The sequence below is a fragment of the Solanum verrucosum genome, unplaced genomic scaffold, assembly GCF_900185275.1.
Source record: "Solanum verrucosum unplaced genomic scaffold, falcon-dt-bn FXZP01000049.1, whole genome shotgun sequence".
NCBI classification, from domain to species: Eukaryota; Viridiplantae; Streptophyta; class Magnoliopsida; order Solanales; family Solanaceae; genus Solanum; species Solanum verrucosum.
In genome coordinates this window covers 1,640,505-1,666,224 of record NW_026020221.1, presented here as the reverse complement: position 1 = coordinate 1,666,224, position 25,720 = coordinate 1,640,505, and the positions used below count along the sequence as shown (strand labels likewise).

General features: G+C 34.5%; 3 protein-coding genes across 3 annotated transcripts in view; all 3 read left to right on the top strand.

The window, feature by feature from the left end:
* The window catches only part of LOC125831618 (E3 ubiquitin-protein ligase BOI-like), a 236,953-nt gene that overhangs the window by 51,825 nt on the left and 159,408 nt on the right, over positions 1-25,720 (top strand). The gene's annotated exons all lie outside the window — the stretch shown is intronic.
* LOC125831648 (tobamovirus multiplication protein 2B) lies at positions 1,658-4,659 on the top strand. Its single transcript, XM_049510821.1, has 5 exons — positions 1,658-1,857; positions 2,648-2,713; positions 2,816-2,880; positions 3,600-3,690; positions 4,270-4,659. Exons 1-5 carry the CDS (start codon positions 1,717-1,719, stop codon positions 4,315-4,317), a joined length of 411 nt encoding a protein of 136 aa, XP_049366778.1. The 5' UTR covers positions 1,658-1,716; the 3' UTR covers positions 4,318-4,659.
* On the top strand, positions 14,677-23,735 carry LOC125831612 (ribose-phosphate pyrophosphokinase 1-like). Its single transcript, XM_049510781.1, has 8 exons — positions 14,677-14,811; positions 15,808-15,984; positions 19,761-20,009; positions 21,503-21,646; positions 21,730-21,894; positions 22,612-22,681; positions 22,946-23,027; positions 23,544-23,735. The coding sequence occupies exons 1-8, from the start codon at positions 14,677-14,679 to the stop codon at positions 23,722-23,724; spliced, it is 1,203 nt and encodes a 400-aa protein (XP_049366738.1). The 3' UTR covers positions 23,725-23,735.

Genomic DNA, 25,720 nt, shown 5'->3' with positions numbered 1-25,720 from the left:
TTGTCTAACTTTAGGATTTGGCAGCCACATATTTTCTTGGATACAAGTATTGCACTATTGTTGCTATGATACTCTTTGTGAAAGTATATCAACATTATGTACTATCTGGATATGCTTCTCTATTCTACATGAGGGAGGCATCATGCCGCTCAATTGCACCGTGTTTCTCTTTTTCAATTATCGGCAGCCTCTTCAACCTTTATCCTCTTTGTATCTGACACAAGGCTCTCATTCCCTATGTCCATGTGCTAAGATGGTTTACGTGTGGATGTGAGTATATCTGTCTTTTGCTGTGGCTGTAGAAAATGGTGTATTTATCTAGTCATCTAGGAAGGGTCAATCACTGCTTTGAAGGATGTACCAATATATAACTTTATGACCTTTGAAACCATAATCTTATAATACCAGTAGGAAAATTCATCATTTAAGATCTGACAGATTAGAGATTAGTAAAAGATCGTTAAATTAGAGATGATTGCAAGTTGATCAGTTTTACGAGTCTCTCATAGTTTATTGACATCTTGAATTTCTTGCAATGCATGGGTGCCGGATGCTTTCCTTATTATGGCTTTGCAACAGGGATAATCCATGCCTACTTATTTCTGTGCCAGAAAACCCTTTCCAACATTTATTGGGCACTTCTGAGATGTAGTGACTAAATGAGTTTTATGTGAATTGCTAAGTGAGGCTTGCTCGGAAAGACTCTCTTTGATCATGAAATCGCGTATTCATGGTTCAATTCTTGCTTAAAAGAAACCAAACTGATTAACATCTGTGAGAAAATGGTCTAAACCCCCAAAGGTGTGTATAAAATAGAGAAATATAAAGTTCAGCTGGGTAATAGGATACTCGTAAAGCTGAAGTGTGTAGTTGGGATTTCTGGTATAGGTTGGGGAGGGTTTAGACCATTTTCTCAACATCTGTTCTTAAACTATTAAATAGTGATATAAATTTATCAGTTCTAATTTTGACAACTTTTTCGTTTTCGATATACACTTATGTGTGTCCCAGAAACTTAAAATTTTGAATGCCGACAAGTCCTATAAACAAGTTGGAAGTTGGAACAAACAAAACGTAAAACACCATTTTTTTTAAAATCTTTGTTGATAAAAATCACCAGGTATAATTACTTGTATGTTGTTACTTTCTTTGTCTTGTGCACTTGAATCTTTTGGTGCTCAAGTTTAAGGGTACGTATAATATATTCAAATCAAACTAAATATTGCCAACTTATGGATAATTGAATACCATATCAATCCAAACCAAAAATAAATTCGAGTTTTCGTTTGGCGTATTTGTTTAATTTTCCCTTGAACACTCCCGTTAGACGAGAATCCAGTACTCCACTCTCTCATATGCTTTGCATATTAATTTTTTACGGAAAGAAGAAATTTCAATAGTGATTAAAAATAGAATCAAATTCAAGATTTGAAGCTTAAAATTTCATAATTTTTTTTAAATACATATACAAATTATGAGCAAACTGAATTCTTGTAAACCCGTGAGTAGATTAAAAAGTTAGTATATCAGAGAAAATATCAAATTAAAATCTAAAAGTGAACAGTTTAGTGAATTAGAATTATTAGGAGTAAAATAAACAAAAAACGTGAGAAACACATAAATAGGAAAGGGAAAAAAATTGTTTTTTTATTTTATTTTTTGTGAATTCAGGCGAACTCAAGAGTCAGACACTCTATACCCACCGAGAAAATTTTGATGGCAACGCCGACGTCGACGGTCAAGGGCGGCAGTAGCAGAGATGGGACAGCGAAAACGATGGTGGCTGATCAAATTACACAGTCTATACAGTCTACTTCCAATCTCCTTCATCTCATGCTTCAGTCTTCCCCATCTCAGGCACCTCTTCTCTCTTTCCTTCCTTATTTTTTTTCTAGATCAATTCATCTTAAAATTAATTTCCCAGTTGTTTGCTTATGCTCTTGTAGCAATTGGTGTACTTGATTCTCTTCTAATAGCTAAATTCTCTTCATGGGTATGCCTTAAATGCTGAATACAGCTCCACATAGAACAAAGATTAGACTTTTCGCAATTGGGGTTTATTACTTTGCAGGAAGTTCTTGGCTGAAGTGTGATTGATTGGTAGTGGGGGAACCACAAAAAGAGATTTCTTCAGTTTCTATTGTTAACAACAATAGCAAATTATGAGTGACCTTCAAGGCAATAAGCTGCTAATTAGGGATCTTTGTCGAATCACTTCCGCCTTTACTCTATGTATCAATGCATACTTGGATATCTATTGTATTGCCTCGTCCATTTTAATTTATATGACAGCTCTCTCCATTTCGAGACATTCCGTAATGTGTGATATCATTCCACAAATACTTATAGCTTTTAATACTTCAATCGTCAACTAACTTATCAACTACTTTTATAGTTTCTTATGTTAAATTACTGTTGTAAACTCCGTGCTCAGTTAAATGCCTTTATATAGACAGTTATGTAGGGAGTGTCTTTTTAAAGCTTTGTGCACAAGGTTCTGGCTTAAGAATGTTTAGATACTTAGTAGCCTTAACATGTACGTTACTTTTTTTATATTGGGTAAAAAATACACGAAGTATACGTTAGGGCCACTATGGATTTAACGTGTACTTCATGTATTGCTGACACATTTCTCGATATGCTTCAGGCGGAACTGATGAAGCTACCAAAGAGTCTTTTTGCCAAGACATCTACTATCAAGAATACTGAGCTGGTATGCAGGTCCTCCTATAGTTATAAGTTATGAATTTCAATTAAGGTGACCCTGGAGGAAGCCTCAATCCTAATTTTATTGCTTTGATTTTGCTCGTTGCAGGTATTGGAGCAGCTGCCTCGGGTGATTTCGTCATTGGATGCTCATATGGACAACGGGTTACAAAGGTTAGCCCTTTCACGCATTTTTGGTTTTACAAACTAATGGTTGATGAAATTACCTTGTAATTAACTTTTTTCTCTCAAAGTGAGCTTGTAATATGCAACTTGATGTTTGGAATGCGTCAATGCTTATATGATCCGAGAATGATTTTTGTTGGGATGCTGGTCATCTATCTCGTTACACGCTGAAAATTATCTTCCACTAAAATGTATATCCTGCCTTTACTTCAGAAAAAAGAAGGTTGTTTCAGGGTATGGAACTAGGTAGACATGCTCTAATGAGAAATTATACATTGATCAGCTCTCTTTGTAGAGCAAGAGAAAGGAAATAGGAGGAAAGATTTGGATCGTGTGTAAAAGAGAGTGTGATCTTCATATAACTAAGTGTTTCTAGGCTGTAGAGTTGCATAGCACGTTATTTTTTCAAGTTAGGCATGAAGACGTGACTTATAATTTTCTTTTGATTAACGACTCTAAACTTGCGTGGATTTTCACAAGTTTGACCATTAAAGTTTGTGATTAATAAAGCAAAGAATTAGGATAGAGTTTTTGTAAGCTTGACAATAGATGAACAGCTACCAGTCTTGTTTTATGCTAGTGTGATCTTACTTTGATAATTGCAATGGAAATTGCTTCCTTTGTGATAGAGGAATTATTCTTCCGGGATTCAGCTGTCTTGACTACTCCTTTTTCAACTGCTCTCATGTCAAAGTTAATGATTGCAGTGTTCCTCAGCTGAAAACTGTAATGCAGCTGCTCTCAAACATAGAAAACTGCCAGCTCAAGACCTTATCCAGGGCTCAAGATATTCAACAGGTATTACAAAACTCTCCTACCCCACCTCCCATCCCCCACACCCGAAATGGAAAAATATCCCATGAGGTTATTATCCCTCTCTCGTTGGATTGTCAATCATTCATATATTTATGGGGTTTGTGTAGTTGCCTTACGGTTGGAAAACTTCCTAGAGAGAACATGGATAGTTGCAGCGACCCTAACGTTTAGTTTAGTCTCTTTAGACAATTACTGGCACCTCTTAGTTATGAATTTATGACAAAAGGTGCAAAAGTTCATCAGCTCGATTGCTTTCAAATTCTTTCTTTACTGGTTGTGACAATATTCCTTACTACCCAATTGCATGACTGTACTTTTTTAATGATCAGTGCATGACAATACATTTTCAGTGACAGAACTTTCTTTCCTGTGCATTTGGAGAACTTTCTGGGGAATTTATTAGTTTTTCAGATATCATTATGCAGAGTGGTTCTGTTTGATTCTTTTTTTCTATGTTCTGTTTAAGCTGCTTCAGACATTGTCTCTTAAGCATATCCTCTTTAGATGATTTATTTAGAACTAGAACGGTGACTAACTTATCTGTCCCACCTAACTTTTCAGGAGACTGGATCAGTAGAGCAACCTCCAAAGCCAGCTAACCTTCCTTAGGATGAATCGCAGAATACTGGGCAAGGTTATCCTGATACTGAAGTATTTGATATAAATACAGAATTGATTGATATCGTTCACTGGTTAGCAAAAGAACCCTTAATGCTTCAACTACAGCGATAGTTTGGTTTTAACTTAGAGCTATAATTGTGTGTAATAGAATCTAATCCTAGAGTTGAACTGAAATTTTCTTGCCTTTAAGCCAACTCTCACTTCTTTTTTTTTTATACTGTAAGCACTAATTATCTGCAGTCGGGGGCTGAGGGAGGAAGCCACATTCGATATTTGCTCATGTATATTCTTGATACTACAGATGTTCATATAAGAAAGAATAATTAACTAGACGCTAGTGGTTTCTTTAGTTCTTGTCATTTCTTGATTCTTCTCTAATCTCTAGAATGGCTTCTCTTACTTGTAATCTATGATTCCTTGTTGTAATCTCTAGATGCAGGTTTCCTCGTCATGGTTCGCATTGGAATTGCTACATTTATATTTTATTTTTATAACGGTGATGTCCAAGTCAGGTTTGTGTCAACTCGGCTATTCGTAGGTGATGAGATTACAATTAGTTTCAATTAGTTTGTAATTAGTTTAATTCATCACATTTAGCTTTAGAGTTCATAGAATTAGTTGAGTTCACAAAATCAGTTGGTTAAGTTTGTTATTGTGTCAGATCAAGTTGGTTAGTTGAACAATGTGTATATATATACACAATACCCTGTATTGTTTATTTTCAGTTTTTGATTCTCAATAATATCTTTCCACTTTCTCTCTCTCTGAATATTTTCTCGTGAGCTTCAAACCTCCATCAATGGAGGAAGCCTGATGTTTTCCAGCCTATGCTGTTGATTTTGTCATGGTATCAAAGCACAGGGGATGATTCCTACTTTCTGCATCCACATTGTTTCGTGAGTATTGCGTATCCTTCGATTCTCAGTTCGATTTCACGACTATGATTTAGGGATTTTGTGATTTTTTGTTCCCCTGCTATTTGTTCTTCTTTCTCGTTTCCTTCTTACTTCACACTTCTCGGATTGTTCCCAATTACTCTCCAATCTTCATCCATGGGAGATGCACCTGTTGTTCCTGCTCAATTGGATTTCGGTAGTCCACTCTACTTGCATCCTTCTGAGAATGCATGTTCAACATTATTACCAGCTGTTTTTGACGGAACTGGGTACAGATCTTGGAGACGAGTTGTTCTCAGGGCCCTATCTGTTAAAAGTAAGACTGGTTTCATCACTGGCAAAGTTGTTAAGCCGACTTCTACAGATCCTTCTTTCATGCAGTGGGAGAGGTGTGATGATATGGTGACTTCATGGATCCTTAATTCCCTATCACCTGATCTGCGCGACAGTTTACAATATGTTAACAATGCCAAGGAACTTTGGGATGAACTGGAAGATAGATATGACCAGACTAATGGTTGTAAACTCTATCAGTTGCAAAAGGAGATCAATGATCTTGTACAAGGGACCTTGGATGTCACTGGTTATTACACGAAGATGAAGAAATTATGGGAGGAAATGAGCACTCTTGATGTTCACTCTCAATGTAGCTGTGTGTGTGTTTGTGGTGGTAAAGCCAAAATGCACCAAGCTGAACAGGATAGGAGATTGGTGCATTTTTTGATGGGCTTGAATGAAATGTACACTGTTGTGAGAGGAAGCATTCTCATGATGTCTACATTGCCTAGCATGGCACAAGCTTTTGCCATATTATCACAAGAGGAAAGACAAAGGGAAGTCAAGCCTCACAATCACACTGTTTTGGAATCCACTTTATTGAATGCCTCTGTTTCATCTAATGTTGCTGCAGGATCCAAAGGTTTTAGGACCAGCTACACCTCCTCAAAAGGAGGTGCTAGCAGCTGCAATCCCAACACTATTTTCAGAGGCAACTCTAGCACTAGTAACATATCAAATTTATTTTGTGACTTTTGCAAACGTACTGGACATACCAAGGATAGGTGCTACAAACTTTATGGTTACCCATCCAATTCTAGACCTTCCAAAGGAAGAAGCTCAGGGTCTGCAGCAAATGTGTACAGTTCTGAGGAAGACATGAACCGAAATGAGGTACCTGATGAGTCAAGGAAGCAAATACCAGTGAATCTGTCCAAAGGTCAATATGAGCAGCTACTCAACCTCCTAGGATCTCTGCAGGCTGGAAATGGGACTGATGGCTCAAGAGATATGCTTAGCGGAGCAGTGAACCTAGCATGTATATTGGCTTTGTTATTCTTCAATTACTGAGATAGGTAATTTGTCATGTAAATGTGCTAGATTAGCTGTTAATTCTTGGATCATAGATTCATGAGCATCACATCACATGACTTACACCAAAAATGCCATCACTAACCTTAGGACACTACCTTATCCCTCCTTGATCACCTTACCAAATGGATACAAGGTCAAAGTAATTGAAATTGGTGATGTTTGTTTGAGTTCAACTTTAACTCTGTACAAAGTTTTATTCATACCTAGTTTCAAATTCAACTTAATTTCAGTTCATTGTTTGGCACTCCAGCTCAAAGGAACAATCAGTTTTGACAGCTTTTCTTGTCTATTGTAGGGCCCTTCTCTGAAGAGCCCTCTGGCACTTGGTAGAGCTAGGAATGGACTGTATTTTTTCTGTCCAAAATGCAACAGTTGTGGACCAACTTCTGGTGGTTTATCTCATGTCATTTGTTGTTCTACTGATTGTTTTTCCAATTACCAGCATGTTCTTTCTTCAGTTCAAAATAAGCAAGTCTTAACTGGGACTGAATGTCAAACTTCAGCACCATCCAATGTAAAATGTTCTCATGTTTCTAATAAAGAAGTTTGTACTGTTGGTTTTCCTTCAAGGTCTGTTAATAGTTTTCCTTCCTTTGCTGTTAATTCTGTTCATACTCATGCTCAAGGTAGTGAATTCTTGTGGCATACTAGACTTGGACATGTGCCTTTTGTAAAGATGAGAGGTATCTCTACCATACCAATACATTTTTCAAACAAACAGCCTTTTACTTGTGCCATATGCCCTATGGCTAGACAAACCAGAATGCCCTTCCCTGACAGCACTACCACAACCACCAAGGTATTTGAACTACTTCACATTGACCTATGGGGACCATATCATGTGCCCACTCATAATGGTTATCATTACTTCCTCACTATGGTAGATGTTAATAGCAGGTCTACTTGGACACAATTACTTAGGTGTAAAAGCAATGCATTACAAACTGTAAAAGCCTTTGTAACTCTCATAGAAACTCAATTCCAAACTAAACTTAAAGCCATCAGATCTGATAATGGCTTGGAGTTCACAAATGCAGAAGCAACTTATTTTTTCCAAGAAAAAGGCATCATACACCAAAAATCCTGCCCTTATACACCTTAACAGAATGGTGTAGTAGAAAGGAAACATAAATATCTTCTTGAAACAGCAAGGGCATTCTTGTTCCAATCAAAATTACATGTAAGATATTGGGGAGAATGTGTCCTCACTGCTACATATCTCATCAATAGACTGCCCACAAAGTTGTTACATAACAAATCCCCATATGAGTTACTGTATAAAAAAAGGCCAACCTATTCCCACCTTTGAAGCTTTGGATGCCTTTGTTTTCCAACCACCTTGAAAAGCCACAAGGATAAATTTGAACCAAGAACCACACCACACATTTTTGTTGGATATCCCTACAATACAAAAGGTTACAAGGTCCTAGACTTGGCTACCAAAAGAATTCATATGTCTAGGGATGTTCTTTTTCATGAAACTATTTTTCCTTTTGTTACTGCTCCTGTCAATTCAAGTTTTAATTCCGTCATAAATTCACTTGTCCATCATTCTGATAAATTGCCCAGTGTACCTGGTACAAATAATACTTTTGTTCATGATGAAGTGTTGAATTCTCATGCATCACTAAGAGTTACTCATGATCATGTGTCCACTAATAATAATGATACTGAAACTACACTGAATCCATGTACACAGCCTGAAATTGCTCCCACACTCTCACATAGTGCTGCTTCACAAAAACCTAGAAGGACAACTAGGTCCATTCACACCCCCACCTACCTAAAAGAATATAATTACACCTTGCCTAAACTGCATCCTTCCACTTCTAACACTGATACCTCTGCTCCACTACATTCCCTCACCTCATTTATGTCTAATCATGACTATGTCTGTTTAACCTCCCTATGTCCCAAGAGTCAGCAACTAGTTCATACCATTTCACATGACAGTGAACCTTCCTCTTATGAAGAAGCAATCCTAAACCCTGCATGGCAAATGGCAATGACACAAGAATTTGATGCTTTGTATGCAAATAACACATGGGAACTGGTCCCTTTGCCTAAAGGCAAGCATGCCATTGGGTGCAAATGGGTGTATAAAATTAAATACAAGGCAGATGGAAGTATAGAGAGATTCAAGGCAAGATTGGTAGTGAAAGGATACACACAACAGGCTGACATAGACTACAATGAGACCTTTTCACCTGTAGTGAAAATGACTACTGTAAGGACTCTTATTTCCTTAGCTGTTAAGAAAGGTTAGGACTTGTATCAGTTAGATGTTAATAATGCCTTCCTTCATGGTGACTTGAATGAGAAGGTCTTCATGACATTGCCACAAGGACTTGCAATAGATAGTAAAGCCATGGTCTGCAAATTGAAGAAGTCATTGTATGGGTTGAAACAAGTTAGCAGGCAGTGGTATGACAAATTAGCTAGCAGCCTCTGCTCAAAGGGGTACACTCATTCAAACAGTGACTATTCACTCTTTTATAAGAAGAAAGGGTGCTCACTAGTATTTGTTGTTGTATATGTTGACGATATCATCTTGACTGGGACTGACTTTGAGGAAATTGCCTCTTTGGAGGCTTTCTTGCATGATCAATTTAGAATAAAGGACTTGGGGAAACTACATTATTTTATGGGATTGGAAATACTATATAGACCTGATGGTGTCCTCATTTCACAAAGAAAGTTTACTCTTGACCTCCTGAAGGAGTTCGATTTACTTGACTGCAAGACCACTACTTCACCACTTGATCCGGTTGAAAAACTAAAAGCCACAGAAGGCACGTTATTATTGGGTCCTACTCACTATCGAAAGTTGGTTGGCAAGCTCAATTTTCTCTCCAACACAAGAATGGATATAACATATAGTGTCCAGCACCTCAGCCAGTTCATGCAGTCACCCAGAGAACCTCATTTGAAGGCTGCTTACCATGCCCTAAGATATCTCAAACAAGATCCTACTTTAGGAGTTTTTGTTTCCACTAAACCTGACCTCACTGTCAATGCTTTTTGTGATTCCAATTAGGCTACTTGTCCTGATTCAAGGAAGTCAGTTAGTGGTTACCTGGTCCTCATGGGTGATAGTCCCATTAGTTGGAAGTCCAAGAAACATGCCACAGTCTCTTTATCTTCTGCAGAAGCTGAGTACAGAGCTGTGAGACAAGTAGTGGGTGAATTGGTATGGCTTGAAAGGTTGCTTGATGAGATGACAGTGCACTGTTCTTTGCCTATACCTGTTTTCTATGATAGTCAGGCAGCAGTTCACATAGCTAAGAACCCAGTTTTTCATGAGAGAACTAAGCACATAGAGGTCGACTGTCACTTTGTCAGAACCAAGCTCCAACAAGGCCTGATCACACTTCGACACATTCCTACAGGCTCTCAATTGGCAGATGTTTTCACCAAAGCCTTAACTGGTGTTAAGCATGCTACACTTTTGGGCAAGTTGTCTGTGTTTAGCTCACCTCCAACTTGAGGGGGGTGATGAGATTACAATTAGTTTCAATTAGTTTGTAATTAGTTTAATTCATCACATTTAGCTTTAGAGTTCATAGAATTAGTTGAGTTCACAAAATCAGTTGGTTAAGTTTGTTATTGTGTCAGATCAAGTTGGTTAGTTGAACAATGTGTATATATATATACACAATACCCTGTATTGTTTATTTTCAGTTTTTGATTCTCAATAATATCTTTCCACTTTCTCTCTCTCTGAATATTTTCTCGTGAGCTTCAAACCTCCGTCAATGGAGGAAGCCTGATGTTTTCCAGCCTATGCTGTTGATTTTGTCAGTAGGAGTATTGAAATCCTGACATCATTGAGACAGAAGATTGCATACTACTGTAGGATCAAGCAGAAAAAAGTTCTTAGCACTGAAATTCCAGCTTGACACTTGATTTAGTGTTCCATCCATGAAATCTTGGAGTGGTTTTCTTTTTTTAACAATAAAAGCAATTGCAAATTTAAGATTGTTAATGAAGACAATACAATACTATAGGTAACAATATTCGGGTTTTTTTCTTCTTGGATTTTGCAGAAACTGTGTTTTATGTAGATTTTGAAATGGGTAATGCTTTGAGAAGTTTTTGAGTTTTTACAAGATTTGAAGAATTGAGTTTGGACCCAAGTTTATCAATTTTCTTATAGAATGCCAATTTCATTTATTGATTAATCAATTTTGACAACTAAATATTACTGAACAAAGTTATTCAGTATTCGTGATGAATGGGGTAGTAATGTCTTATTATATTTCTTTTGGTGTTTTAATTTTTTTTTTGGATATGGATAAGATTGAAATTGAAAAAAGGCAGTCTGATGCACTAAGCTTTTGTCAATACTAAATATTTACCTAAAATCCACTGTAACTAGAGGTCGGAAAACATTGACCTTGCACGGTCGGAATTTTATTTAAAAAATATTTATTTTTAAAAAAAGAGATCTCCTGTTGATTTTTTTAACACAAAAAATCTGAAAAATGCAATTTAACCTCTGAAAGTCTATTTTTTAACGCCAAAAACTGAAAAATGCAAATCGACCATGAGAGTCATTTTTTTAAGAAAAGAAGTAAAATTGTAATACTAATCTCCTGAGGTCGGTTTTTTCTTTTAATTCTTTTGCAAAAACAAACTCCGAAGATCGGCTCTTGCAAAAGAATTATTCTTTTACAGAATCAACTTCTTTAGGTTAATTTTTCCACCAAAATATATGTTTAAAAAGTATAAATAAAAACTATAGTCTTTAATCAATAAGCATTCATTGTCTAGTGATAAAAATGCATTCTACCACATAGAAGTGGGGGTCGAACCTTGGATAATGCATTTTATTGTTTTGAAATCGACCTCATAAGGTCGAACTTTTTCAAAATTTTTTTTGGAAACAAACATCTTTTGAGGTTAGTTTTTCTCTAAAAAAAAAAAACCTTTTAAAACCATTCTCCAGAGATCAGTTTGATTTTATGATCAAATTATAAGTTGAAGTCAGTTTTAGAGGTCGAATTGGATCCTTTTTTTAGTATTGTGCTATGTGCGGGATCATAGAAGGACCAGACTATAAGAGTTTATTGTACACTATATTATCATGCATTTCTACAAGAGACTCTTTTCACAATTTGAACTTGTGATCTCTTGAACATGTCTGAAATTAAATTTCATATATGTTAAAGAATGACAAAAGTCCACATCGGTGGTTAATGAGATGGGTGGACTCCTTATAAGGCTTGGGTAATCCTCATCCCTTTGAGCTAGCTTATGGGGTGTGAGTTAGGTCTAAGACCTAATTTAACATGGTATCAGAGCAGGGACCGTCTCACCCGATGTTGGGGACCCCAAAATCAAAATTGCTCACACACCAGATGCTAAGCACTGGGCGTGAATGTGGGGTGTTAAAGAATGACAAAAGTCTCACATCGGTGGTTAATAGATGGGTGGACTCCTTATAAGGTTTGGGCAATCCTCCTTCCTTTGAGCTAGCTTTTGGGGTGTGAGTTAGGCCTAAGACCTAATTTAACAATATATGTGATATATATATTTTTCATGAGTTTATATGAAATTGTTTTTCGTTTATGAAGTTTTATGAGTATAATGTTCTTTTAATTTAATCTTATTGAGTGTATTTAATCAATTTGATTGCGTAAATCTAATTATGCATTTATCATATCATAATTCATAGACATACTTTTAAAATATATTTCAAATACCAGAAAAAGAAATAGATATGCATAAGTAAAATAGCAAAAAAAGAAAAAGAATTAAGAAAGGAAAAAAATAAATTAAAACTATTTTATCCAAATCATATTTGACCAAATTCATTCTTATCCATATTTATATGAATAAATTACAATTCAATCCATTTTAACTCAATTTATTTTTTGTCCATTCAAATTTAATCTAATTCACTAATTTGATACTCATAAATAAAAAGAGTATTTGTGATGTAAGACTGGTCCAATTTTATGATGGGGACTGGTGAGAAGTTGGAGGAATCGAATAGATTAGTGGAGGTTAACGTAAATTGTTCCTTAGACCACCTTTATTTATTAAAAAAAAAGCCATCAAATTCTAATAGTATCTTTTTTGTTTATGTTTATTTGTTCAATATTAACTCGATACACATCTTAAAAAGTAATAAAATAAAATTATAATTTTATTATATTATTTTTTAATATAATAAATTCAATACATTACAAAATAACTATAATTAATAATAAAAATAAATTAGAAATAAAGTGATATTTATTTCTTAATTTTCTAAATTGAATAAACAAAAATGATCATCTATTTCTAGAATAATGAACAAGTAAAAATAATAGAAAAAATAGTAATTAATACTCTGTTCTTTTCATTTTACTTGGTCATGTTAACTTGATTAAGAAATATATTAGAGATTTATTTTATTAAATTAACTCTATTGATTATGTTTTAAAAATCTTAATTTGACAACTAGTATTTTCTATAATTATTTAATAATAAGAATAGTATTGAACGAAAATTATTTAAGAAACTCAAATTTATTAAAATATAAAAAAAAGGATTTATTTTTAGTATAAGATTTTTATTTGCAAATGGGTACCTTTTTTTTCCTTTTTTGACCAACAATTATTCTCTCACAAACTGCAAGTCACTGTTTGTTGTGGAACATTTGAAAATTGGGCCCGCCAAAGTATATTGTTTATTTCACAAAAATGGAATTTGGGGAAAGAGATGACTCCATATCAGTCCCACAACCACATAGTTAGTTACAAACTTACTTTCTCCTTTCTTTCATTTTTATTTATTAGTTTTAAAAAATTTCAAGTCTCCAGAAAAATAATAATAAATATAAACATTTTATTATAATAATTACATTAATTTAATATTATAAGTTAAAAGTGAAAAACGTTTTTAGTACAAAACAAGTAAAACTGAAGCAGAGAGAGTAATGATATTTTCTCAGTAAAGGACAGAGATCATATAGGGATGCGGCGATACAACACGTAATACTCCAAAAAAAGAAAAACATGCTATTTTGGTGGGCAATATCACGTGAAAATTTTTGGTTTATAGTTTTTTTTTTGGTGCTTAGTTATTAGAAAATTATGATTTTCTTGATTTAATTAAATATGTATAAACTTTAATTAATTGAAATACGTATTTTTTTGATTTTTTTTTGGCTATTTGTATTTATAAATTTATAATAATGATTACTTCTTTCATTTTAATTTATGAAAAATATTTCAAATTTTGAATTGTCTTTTATCATGACTTATAATATTTTTTATATAATTATCAAATATGTGAATTTATTTTAAATGACTTAAAATTTTCAAGTTCAAATTCATGATTAAAATTAAAAAGTTTAACTTCAAATTTGTGTTACATAACTTGAAACAAATGGAGTACTAGTTTGTTGGTTTGTGTGACATATATGGAATTTAAATTAAATAAGTAGTACTTACGTATCTATTGTTGAACTTTTGAAGTAAGTTAGTTGTTAAATTCAATTATTGCTAGCATGGTGAAATCACTTCACTATTGTTGAACTCAAAATCGTTTTTAGGTTTACACAGAGTCGAATTATTTATGATTAAAACACATGAATCAATAAATCAATGTCGTTTATTGAATTAAAGTCACACACGCGTCATTTCATAATCCATTAAAAGAAAAAATATCTTTAACTTGAAAATTAATGTTAAGATCAATTGATGTTCAATACGGAAAAAAAATTAAGCCATTTTCAATACGTTACCGACATTTTAAATCCTTTTCTCATAATTATCAAATGTTAACCTACTTAATTATTCGCATTTTAGGAAAAACTTATATTATTGATTTATTACATCAAAATAATTCCAAACTAGAATAAAAAAACATCTCAAATTCTCAATTAGTTAAAAATTAAATATATTAGATTAGAATAAAAAATAAAATTTAGTCAAAATCCTTTTTATGACCCTATTTTGACACCTGCGTGTTTGTCATTGTGTGACCTAGCAAACAAAATCCCGCTGACACAAAACCGAAAAGCCCCACATATAAATAGGGGAAGAGGAAACTCGGGCGGGTCACTCTGCCTTCTTCTCTTCTGATTTTGATGGCTTCCTTCACTCTGCTCTCCTCTTTTTCTTCTGCTAAAAAAAATACTCTCATCTCTTCCTTTTCTTCTTCCTCCTCTCTCTATCGCACAAGCCTTGCTCTCAAACGAACCCGGCCTCCCAACTCCGTCATTGTAAGTACTTTTAATTATATGGAAAAAAAAATCGCTGATGAATCCATCCTTGGCCCTATCGGGCTTTGCAGTGGTGAAGATTGAACGATTCAGTTGGTGAATTCATATATGTACTTCTTTTTCATTGCTATGAAAAAGCAGAATTTTAAGAACCAAATTCAGTTGAATTAATTTAGATGGAGGGGATGTAATGAAATCAAGTAACGCCATGTTTTTGCCCCTTTTTTGACAATTTTTTTTTCATGTTTATGACGAATGAGTTGGATTGCATAACATGCAATTTTCACCACCTTTTATTTTTGTAAAATGTTTCAGTTTTCTGCTTTACTCATTCTTTTCCAAAAGATATATATATATATATATATATATATATCGGAAGGATTAATAGTGTTCTCACCTACACTCGAACCCTTGAACTATCTGATGATGGATGGTGGAAGTGCTGAACGACTTGAGCAATTCTCAATTGTGTACTATCAGTCTCACTACTTGAAGAGTTTTTTTTTTTTTGAAGTATAGAAACACATCTACCTAAAAAATTTATGATTTTACTGTTACTTGCATGAAATTTTTATAGAAAATTATGATGTACTAAAGTAATAGTTAGATTTCAATGATTTTGTATCTGAATGTTGCCATTCTTGGAGTAAAAGTTTTTACTGAAATGTTTAGAGTTATTACCTGTTTTGGAGTAAGAGACAAGAGGTATATGTATATTTTTTTTTCCTTCTCTTTTGTTCATGTCATTTCTATGTAGGTTATGTTCTTCTAGGAAACAGTAACGGTCGGTGTTTTTCTATATAGGTTATGTTTTTCCAGGAAAAATGGATTCTTTATCCTAATTCTGCATAATTTTTTCATATCTGGTTCATTTACTTTTGGAGCCAGTTTCATGAATTTAAGCTCTATGAGAGGCCCTACTTGGTTGGTTCAATGTCTTTTGAGCTTTTGCAAAGTTGTTTATTTTATTAATGCTTGCCTATTTTTTTGTCTTAGAATTGTGAAATCAATGAACCAGTGAATGAGAAGCCTACTGTGCCAATCATTAATGATGTGATACTTCCAACGTTCTTGCAAGCCAAATGCTTAGAGAATGCAGTTAACAGAGATAATACCAAGCTGAATCCCAAACTGAAGTTATTTTCTGGAACTGCGAATCCTTCACTTTCTGAGGTAAATACTTCTGTATATGAGGACTTGGGGATGCCTAGTTATAAGTACTTCCATAAACTAAATTGTCTTGAATGTCCCTGAGGTTTTCCTGCTATCTTTTGTGACCGTGAGCTTTACTTTTGTGTACCATATCCCTTTTCTCTTGAATGACTGTCGGATCCTCTTATGTTCTCTGTAAATTTCGAAAGATGAAAGGTTAGACATTTACGTTCTAGGATTCTAACTTGATATGTTGGTGTCTTTAACAGTTTAGTATAAGTACTCCAACCTCTTCCACGCCCAAAGAATTTCATATATCATGTTTAACAATGCATGTAATTTCACTTATAATATATTACTAATGATTGTTGGGACTCTGTGAGTACCCACATAATGTTAATAGTCAAATAATGGGAATAAAATAGAGAAATAAGTACAAATATTTTTACGTGGAATTTTTTTTTTAAAATAAAGGAAAAACACAATGACTAAAAATGAGCAACTGATATTACTATAGTAATTTTTTTTACACTTTATAGTCCCAAGTAACTATTCATAGAACAATACACATTCAAAGAATTAAAAGGAAGAATCTTCTTCTAATTATTCCACCTCACTATTTTCTTTCACTCTGTATAATTTGCTCTCTGTAACTGCTATGTTGCCTGTCTTTGTTTGTGGTATCTTCCAACTGAGGAAAAGCTGTCCTGTTTATACTTTGTAGTGTTAGGAGTACCATACCGATGTCATAAGTGGCATAAACAAAGATTGAAATTGAAAATGTTGCAATATAAAGAGATTTATTGGCCGGTTGTCCAAATCTCATTTGCTGCAGATTCATTGGCCGGACTTTTTATGCCAAAGGAAGGAAGACTTTCTGTCTAGGATCATGGGCTGAACCCCACAATTCTCCCCCTCCACTTGAAGGAGATATCACTAATTTGTAAGATTGTGTTCATGCCGAAAAGTTCTTTGCATAGCTCAAACTTGTCTCTCAGTATCACCTCAGTCAATGTATTTGTGGGATTCTCACTTGTGTGAATTTTCTTGACCTAAATTCAATGATATTTGACGTCGTTTTTTCTTCTTTTGCATTATACATGAAGGTCTTGTTTAAGTTTACTACACTTCAACCGTCAGAATAGATAACATACTCCGTTTGGTGCAATTCGAGTTCTTGAAGTAATCGCTTGAGCCATGTCATCTGGTTGCCTGCTTCAGTAGAAATGATGCACTCTGCTGTAGTTTTTCAAAGTGAGGCACAATTCTGCAACTTAGACTACCATGATATAGTATTATAGCTCCTTGAAAAAGTAAACAAATATCCAATGATGGATTTTGTATTATTAAGATCTCTGGACCTATCGACATCTGTATAGCTCTTCAAGATTAGATTTGGTTTCCTAAAATAAAAGCATTCATGTGAGATTCCTTTCAAATACCTGAGTATCCATTTTACAACTTTCTAGTATTCTTTTCTAGGGTTCTCAAGAAATTTGATAACAATACCCTACCAATTGAGGAGTATTTGGACATGCTTTCTTTCTCCTTATTTGTTGTAGGTCATGTCTTCTTGCTTAACTTCATATAACTAGCAAGAAGTGTGGTAACTGGCCTAGCACTTTTTGTGTTGAAGCGTTCATATACACGTTCGATGTACTTCTTTTGAGCCTGTCAGAAGTCACAACCTTTAATTTGTCCTAGCTCGATCTATATCATTCCTAGAATTTGTCGTGCTGGACTCAAATCTTTCACATCAAACGTTTGGACAAATCTCCCTTCAATTTGGTTTCTTGTTCTATTAGTTTCCTATCTTGTCTTACAATTAACGTGTCATTCACTTACAACAACAAAATGATGAAATTATTATCAGTGAATTCTTATGTGTATATTTTCATAAATGAGTACTTTTTGTACCATTATGTTGGTGCCTCCTTCAACTGTAAAGATCAGTGGTGTTGCCAGGATTCTAGCGAAGGGTGTTCAAACTTTGAAGAGGTAGATATTGTAAAGATATGACACCTGAGTCTAACTCAACCCCAAAAGCTAGCTCATGAGGGGAGGTTTGTCCAAGTCCATATAAGGAGATCAAAGTCTCATCCCTTTGATGGGGACTTCTTAACACTCCCCCGTACGCCCAGACCTCAACTGGAACATGAACACTTCTAAATGAGGGCCCAACATTGGTGAACAACATATTGGGGGTCTAGTTCTGATACCGTGTAAAGATATGACACCCGGGCCTGACTCAACCCAAAAAGCTAGCTCATGAGGGGAGGTTTGTCCAAGTCCATATAAGGAGACCAAATTCTCGTCCCTCCGATGTGGGACATCTTAACAAAAAAATAAACGATGAATGGGTGTGGAAATTTTAAGTCAAGCTACATAATATTTAGTTAAGTAGAACGCCAAGAATTTTAATGTGGCAAAAAACACTAGGTGATTCTTCTCATATGTTCTAGCCTTAGTGGACAGAGTTTTCTGGTACCTATTGCCGGTGGGAGGTGGCAGGTATACTGTGGAATTAGTCGAGGTGCGCAAGAACTGGCCCGGACACCATGGTCATAAAAAATTATGTGGAAAATCTTTTTAAACTATGGGAAAAGCCACGACTCAAGAGGAACAATTGATCTCACTAGAGCAAAGAATTTTATACTTTGTAGTCCCGAGTAAAATACTCAAAGACCACTACACAAAAAAAACGAATCCTCTTTTGATTTTCCACCTTGCTACAATACAACTCTCTATTTTCTCACTGACTATTTCCTTACACTGCTGTGATCTGTGCTCTGACACTGCTGTGCTGCTTCTCTGTCTGTGATATCTTCCAACTGAGGGAGAGCTGCCCTATTTATATAGTGTTAGAATACCTACCAATATCATCAGTGACATAAGTAAAAGATAGAAATTTCCAAGATAACCATATGAAAGAGATCTATGGACTGGATCACACAATGATGAAGAATGATTAAAGTAGTGTCTGAAAAGAAAGGAAACCTTACAAAAAAAATTGAAGTGTGAATACTATATTGAATTTAATTCCTTAAGTATAGAAATAGAATGGCGAATAGTGTAATGAATTTAATTCCTTAAGTATAGCGAAGCTGCTCGTTGATATAGTTTCTTATTATTATTTATAGCAATTGGTGTATGGTTTATGTTTCAGGGTGGACATTTTGGCTTTAATTTCTTTTCTCATGAAGCAGTCTTTAAAGATTATATGGGAAATGAAGTAAACTACCTAAATAGGAAAGAAAAGAGAAAGAAAAAAGCTTCCATGCAATGGGGAGATGGAATACTGTAAAAAGACTCAATAGAGGATTGATTGCAAATAAAAAGGATTTAGAAGACCTCATATACGATTAGTCCACCTTTATCTGATAACGGGTGCCCACTTATTGTGTATAAAATATTTCTAACATATATCTACATAATAATCCATAGTTAGAGCTAAACTTATGGGTTCCCATGCACCTCTTCATTATGGTGTAAGTCCGCCTCTGCCTCCAGCACACCCTTCTTTTCGGTCCTAATTTCCTGAACTCCTATATATCAAGGTGATTGAATTACAAAAAGTAAACAGGAATAGTCAAGGTTGCTTAGGCTGGTTGGAGGTAGCAGGTGCCTGATGCAATAGTTTAGGTTGCGTGTAAGCTGGCTTGGACACTACTATCATCAGAAAAAATAATCAGTTGCTACATAAATTGTTATTCAAGCTGTGAAATCCATTGAATTTCTGTCATCTTTTAAGTTATGCCTTTTTTCTTGACATGCAGTTCTTTTTCTTTATTCCTTAGGAAATTGCTTGGAACATGGGGCATGAACTGGAGAAGATCACCATCAAGCGCTTTGCTGATGGTGAAATTTATATCCAGTTGCAAGAAAGTGTTCGAGGATGTGATGTTTTCTTGATTCAGCCCACTTGCCCTCCAGCCAATGAAAACCTTATGGAGCTTTTGGTGATGATAGATGCATGCCGAAGGGCTTCAGCCAAAAATATCACTGCTGTGATTCCATATTTTGGATATGCCAGAGCTGATAGGAAGGCAAGTTTATCTGCTGTCCAAATTTTGTGTTTTTAGTTTTCATATTTTTTGATTATTCACAAGTTGACAGCACAAGTTCATAGGGATGAGTGATAATATGTTAATGAAAATGATAAAAGGAGACTGGATAAATTTAAGATAGTGAGTAACGTTGTCTCCAAAAAACTACTGTACAATATATCAAAGTCATTGCGGGTTTAACTAAGAACAAGATGCAGTTGAAGCAAATAATTCATATAGGCAACACCAGCAAGTTGAGATGAAAGCTTGGCTCTTTGTTGTCAACTTACAGTATTTCAGCATTTGTTAAATGTTAATGTTAGAAAAGGACTAGGATTGTATATACTGTCCTACATGGAAAAGAATTATAGTGTATAGTATAAACACTCAGAAGTGATGTAAAATCTGTTTATTATTAAGCATGAGCTGTTTAAATAGAGTTACAAGAATTAAGAAGACTCCTAACTGAACACTAATAAAGTATCCCAAGGGTGATAGTGCTTCTAGGGGCTGGAGTGGTCCTGTCGAGATGTTAATGAGGTTGTAGCCATACATAGCATGGAAAATTGATCTTTACAGGTGGTGAAGTTGTGACCACCCCTAAGCAAAATTTAATTGAATAATGATGTTGGTACCGGTTGTGCTGTCAACATTGACAACTCTGAGATTGTTGCCGTTGTTGACCATCGATGGTGATTGGTATGGAGAAGAAAAATTGGATCGGTCTCGTTACAGCCTATAGAGCCCTGATATAAACACCTAGAGAAATGATGTAAAATCTAGGGTTACAAGAATTAAGAAGGCTCCTAACTGAGCACTTCTAAAGTATCCTAACTAAACAATGCATTCTGAAATATAATCATAAACAAACTACTCAAACTAGGAATCTGAAGTCCTAAACATATCCAAACAGTATCCAACGTAGTGTTCCAATATATAGTAGGGCCAGGTGTAATAGTATAGAACACACAATTCAATAATACTTTTACATGGTATCAGAGTCTGTTTATGCTGGTTGAGACTTGTATATCCATGTATAAGAATAAATATGAGAGTTAAAGAATGTCTAGTTGTTGTCTTTTTTATAATGCTCCTAATTCATCTTAAAAAGTAAATGATTTGGAGTTGGAATGGGATGTATCTGAATAAAGCGTAATGAGTACAAAGGATTCATCTGACTTATCCCAACTAATTTGCGATTGAAGCATAGTTGATCAGTATATTATGCTCTTTGCTGACATCTTGGGCGGTGCTGCACTTAACTACATTTAGCTTGGATTCTTCTGTCCTATTTATGCTTTTTTCGTCTTCACTTTTCTTGTCAGTCAGGATTTCCCTGGTTAATTCCAAAGAGTTATTAATTGATGAGAATATTTACCAAAAGAATGAGAAAAACGATATTTCCAACTTCTGTCTTTAACACAAAGAAACAAGTAATAATATAAGGACATTCTTAAGTACATGTTAATTTATCATATTTTATATCTTTTCAGACACAAAATCGTCAATCCATTGCTGCCAAATTGGTCGGGAACGTTATAACAGAAGCAGGTGCAGATCGTGTTATAGCTTGTGATCTTCACTCTGGGCAATCCATGGGTTATTTTGACATTCCAGTGGACCATTTACAATGTCAGGTAATCTATTAAGTGTGTCAGAAACATTAAGAACTGCAAATTTACTTAGCTGATTGGCAGTTTCCGTTCTTTGTACATGCTAGCCTGTTATCACGGATTACCTTGCTAGCAAGAAGATTAGTTCCAATGATCTGGTGGTGGTCTCTCCTGATGTTGGGGGAGTTGCTAGAGCACGTGCTTTTGCAAAAAAATTGGATGCACCTTTAGCCATTGTCGACAAAAGACGCCAGGAGCACAATCTTGCTGAGGTAGTTTCAGAGATAAAGTTTTTGATTTCACACTTGACACAGTTTTATCTCCTATTGGCTTTTACTCATAGATACATGAAGTAGATGAAATGATTCTTTTCTATCCATTGAGCGAAATTTTCTGTCTTGTGTATATCCTCCTGTCTATCTAACATGGGCTCTATTATTTCTTCATTATATTGATAGAGTCATCTCATGTATGCAAAGAAACTAAATTAAATCTTCAGAGAATAAATTGTGGAGATAAAAATAAACGAGATTGCATCATCCTCTTTGACCATGTAACGGCTGCTTCTTCATAGATCTCTGGCAGATGACTTGATCTAGGCCAAATGCTTAGTGAGATCATGACACCAAATAATTATGGTACAGTGGTGTTCTTGTTTTGTGTGCGTCTGTCTACAGTTTTTGTATAGCTTCCCCCTCTATTTTGGTCTATCTTTTCAGATATGGTTTGCTCATGTGGTGAATCATCTCCTAAATTATTATTTGTATTTTATCACTATCACCTTCATGAATAAATCTTCTACTTAAAAAGAGGCAGAAAACCAGACATGCTCATAATCCATGAATATAAAAGAACAATACCAAGAGTTTTATAGTATTTCGCAAAGCAATAAGTTCTAGGTTCTAAGATCAGTTTCACTTTTTTATTTTTGGGTTGCGTTTCACGCCATTTTATTTGTCATTGATTCCATCTTTTGTTGTTGCCCGCAGGTTATGAACCTGATTGGTGATGTTAAAGGAAAGGTTGCTGTCATGGTTGATGACATCATTGACACAGCAGGTGAGCTTGATTATATATATCAGATACTCATGGCAAGCCATAAACTGGAGATTTCTGTTTTTTTCTCTCCCTTTTCAAAGAGAGCATCCAGTTTTTTCGTTACGCGTAAATCTGTCTTAGATTATGAAGTGTCTCAATAAGAACTTCCATTCCCAGTTTTTATTAAATTTCCTTATGTTTCTGTAGTCCTTGGTCAGCTCCCTTTTTTTCTTTCTTTCTGAGGAGATCAGTTTTGAATATTAACATCTTGCTGATGGATCGTAGGGACTATTTGCAAAGGTGCAGAACTTTTGCACGAGGAGGGAGCACGGGAAATCTATGCATGCTGTACACATGGTGTTTTTAGGTAACATTTCTGTGCATCATACAAACATGGAAAAATCTTTATATATTTTGGAATAAGCTTTCAGTTACACTGTATCTTGGTATGGGTTCTTTATTACACACTTGATTTTTTGTTTTTTCTTTAACGTGCAATTGAACTCTTCCTGCGTGCAAATTGTTCTATTCTTTAGTAGTTCATGAACCAGGGTTAATTGGACTGAGCTTCCATCAACATGTGTTGTGGAGTTTGAACAACATTAGTTAATACAAGAGAATAACTTGTGGATATAGACATGTCCATTTACGAGTAAAATTCTGGCTCATTGAAATTGGATATCATAGGAGTTGTCTTGTATTAGACTTGTTGTATAAGTTTGTTGTCAAGACAAAGACTTGACATGGCTCTTTTCTGTCTATTTGATGCAAATGCTATTGCTCTTTTTTTCCATTAGGCACCTATACTCATTTATCGCACAATTTAGTCATTATGCATATTTCATTTGCTGTTGGCTAAAGTGCTGATATTTTGTGATGACAGCCCCCCTGCAATTGAATTGTTGTCAAGTGGCTTATTTGAAGAGGTTATCACGACAAACACAATTCCTGTGATGGACAGACACTACTTCCCCCAGCTGACTGTTCTCTCAGTTGCAAACCTTCTTGGTGAAACAATTTGGCGTGTACATGGTGATCGTTCCGTAAGCAGCATTTTTCAGTAGCCAGGAATATAAGTTATAGAGTTTTTCCAGCCTTGTTTTCCTATGTATGTAGCCAAATAGAAACTATTTATATTTTCAGAATTACAAGGGTTAAGGTAGATATGCAAAAAAAATTGGATCAGATAGGCAAATGCTGGAAGAATGATGTTAATAGTATGTGCAATCAATACATGTTTATCTTCATGTGTAGGTAGGTAGATGGTGCGTAAAATATTAGATTATGAAGTAAGGATCGTCCAACTCATCATAATTTAAAAATTAAAACGGTAAAATATTTTTCTTACCCCACTCCACCATTTCCTCTTCACCGTATCCCCCACCCCCTCATTTTTTATTTTATTTTTTCATTTAAATTTCTTTTATAAAAGTATTTAATTTTTTTTTTACTTAATCGCCCCCACCCCCTTCAAATAATAATTTAGATATTATGTTATTTTCTTTTAAAAAAATAATTTATCCCTCTATTTTCAATTTGTTTTTTTAGTGTTGTGTTAGATATATACATGACTTTTTAGGAAAGTATCTTTTATTTACCGCAAAATTTTGATTTTTTTTAAATAAATTTTTTATTTATGTTATATCCGATATACAAGTAGAAGATATTAGTATAGTTTTTGTAACGAGATTTGAATATACTTTTATTTCGTAAGATTTTGAAACTGGAGAAACATTAAAATGTTGAATTATTCCAACCACACTGTGACAAATTCTTGTCATCCTGGGCCCAATTCTTTTGACTTATAACAATTATAAACATATCCTGTTACAGTGGACCGACTTAGATTTGTTACACTTTTCTTCAACAAAGTGGCAGACTTATCAGTCACAAGCAAATTATTATGCTACAGAAAAGGAAGAAAAAAAAGACTTTTTCCTTTAGTGAACAGTATTTGGATAATCAAACTTGTCAAGTTTCTAACTTTCTATAGTTTCCTTCCATTAGAACCCTGAGCTATCACCTGCAAATTGGTGGTTTATTGATTCACTCAAAATTTACTTATATAGAAATGAAATGGAAGAATATTATTTTATAGAAAAGTATAATTGGGAAAACCTTCTACTAGCCCTAGATCGTTAACTAAGATCGAAAAATTCAACTTAAGAAGAGGAAGCTAGAAAGGAAAATTTGTATTTTGGATAAAAGAACTTAGTTATGGAAAAAGACTAGTTAATTTGAGTTGCTCTTGGATTGTATTATAAATGCTTAATGGCGTATCTAGATATTTCTATATTTTACTATAAATATCTAATTATCTAGGATATCTACACATTTCTTAGATACTACACTAGGCTATTCTAAAAACTTTATTAGATAAATCTATGTCATTTTAAAAAATTAACTTTATTTTTTGACACATGCCAAATAAATTTGAAATAAGAATGCATATATTAAGTTATTTAACTATGCATGAATTAAGTTATTTGAAAACGTACTATCCCTTTTAAAGTAAATAATTCTCTTCATCACAATTTTCTCATTATTCCTCATCACCCACCCACTCAACCTCCCTTCCCTTTTTAGCACTCAATAATACTCCCTCCGTCCCATTTTATGTGGCAACATTTCCTTTTTGGTCAGTCCCAAAAAGAATGTCACATTTCCTTATAAGGAAAGTATTTAAAGGTACAATTCCTTTTTTATCCTTGTTGGTCCCACTTAATCTTAAAATAATACTCCAATACATTTATGAGGAAAGAGAAATTGAGTCTACTTTATAAAAGGGCAATTTGGTAAACATTTCAAAGTCTTCATTTATTTCTTAAACTCCGTACCCGGTCAAATGTTGCCACATAAAATGGGACGGAGGGAGTAGAATTTACTTTTTTTGTGATGGATAAAATGTTGTTCAAATTCAAATTTAATGGTTTTCTTTTCTTTCCAAATTATTGTAATCCCCGAATATAATAGCCCCACAACACCACTTACCATAAATAACCCAACCCATTATTCTGAAATCAAAAGGCAATCAATAATGTCACAAATCGAGCTAAAAAG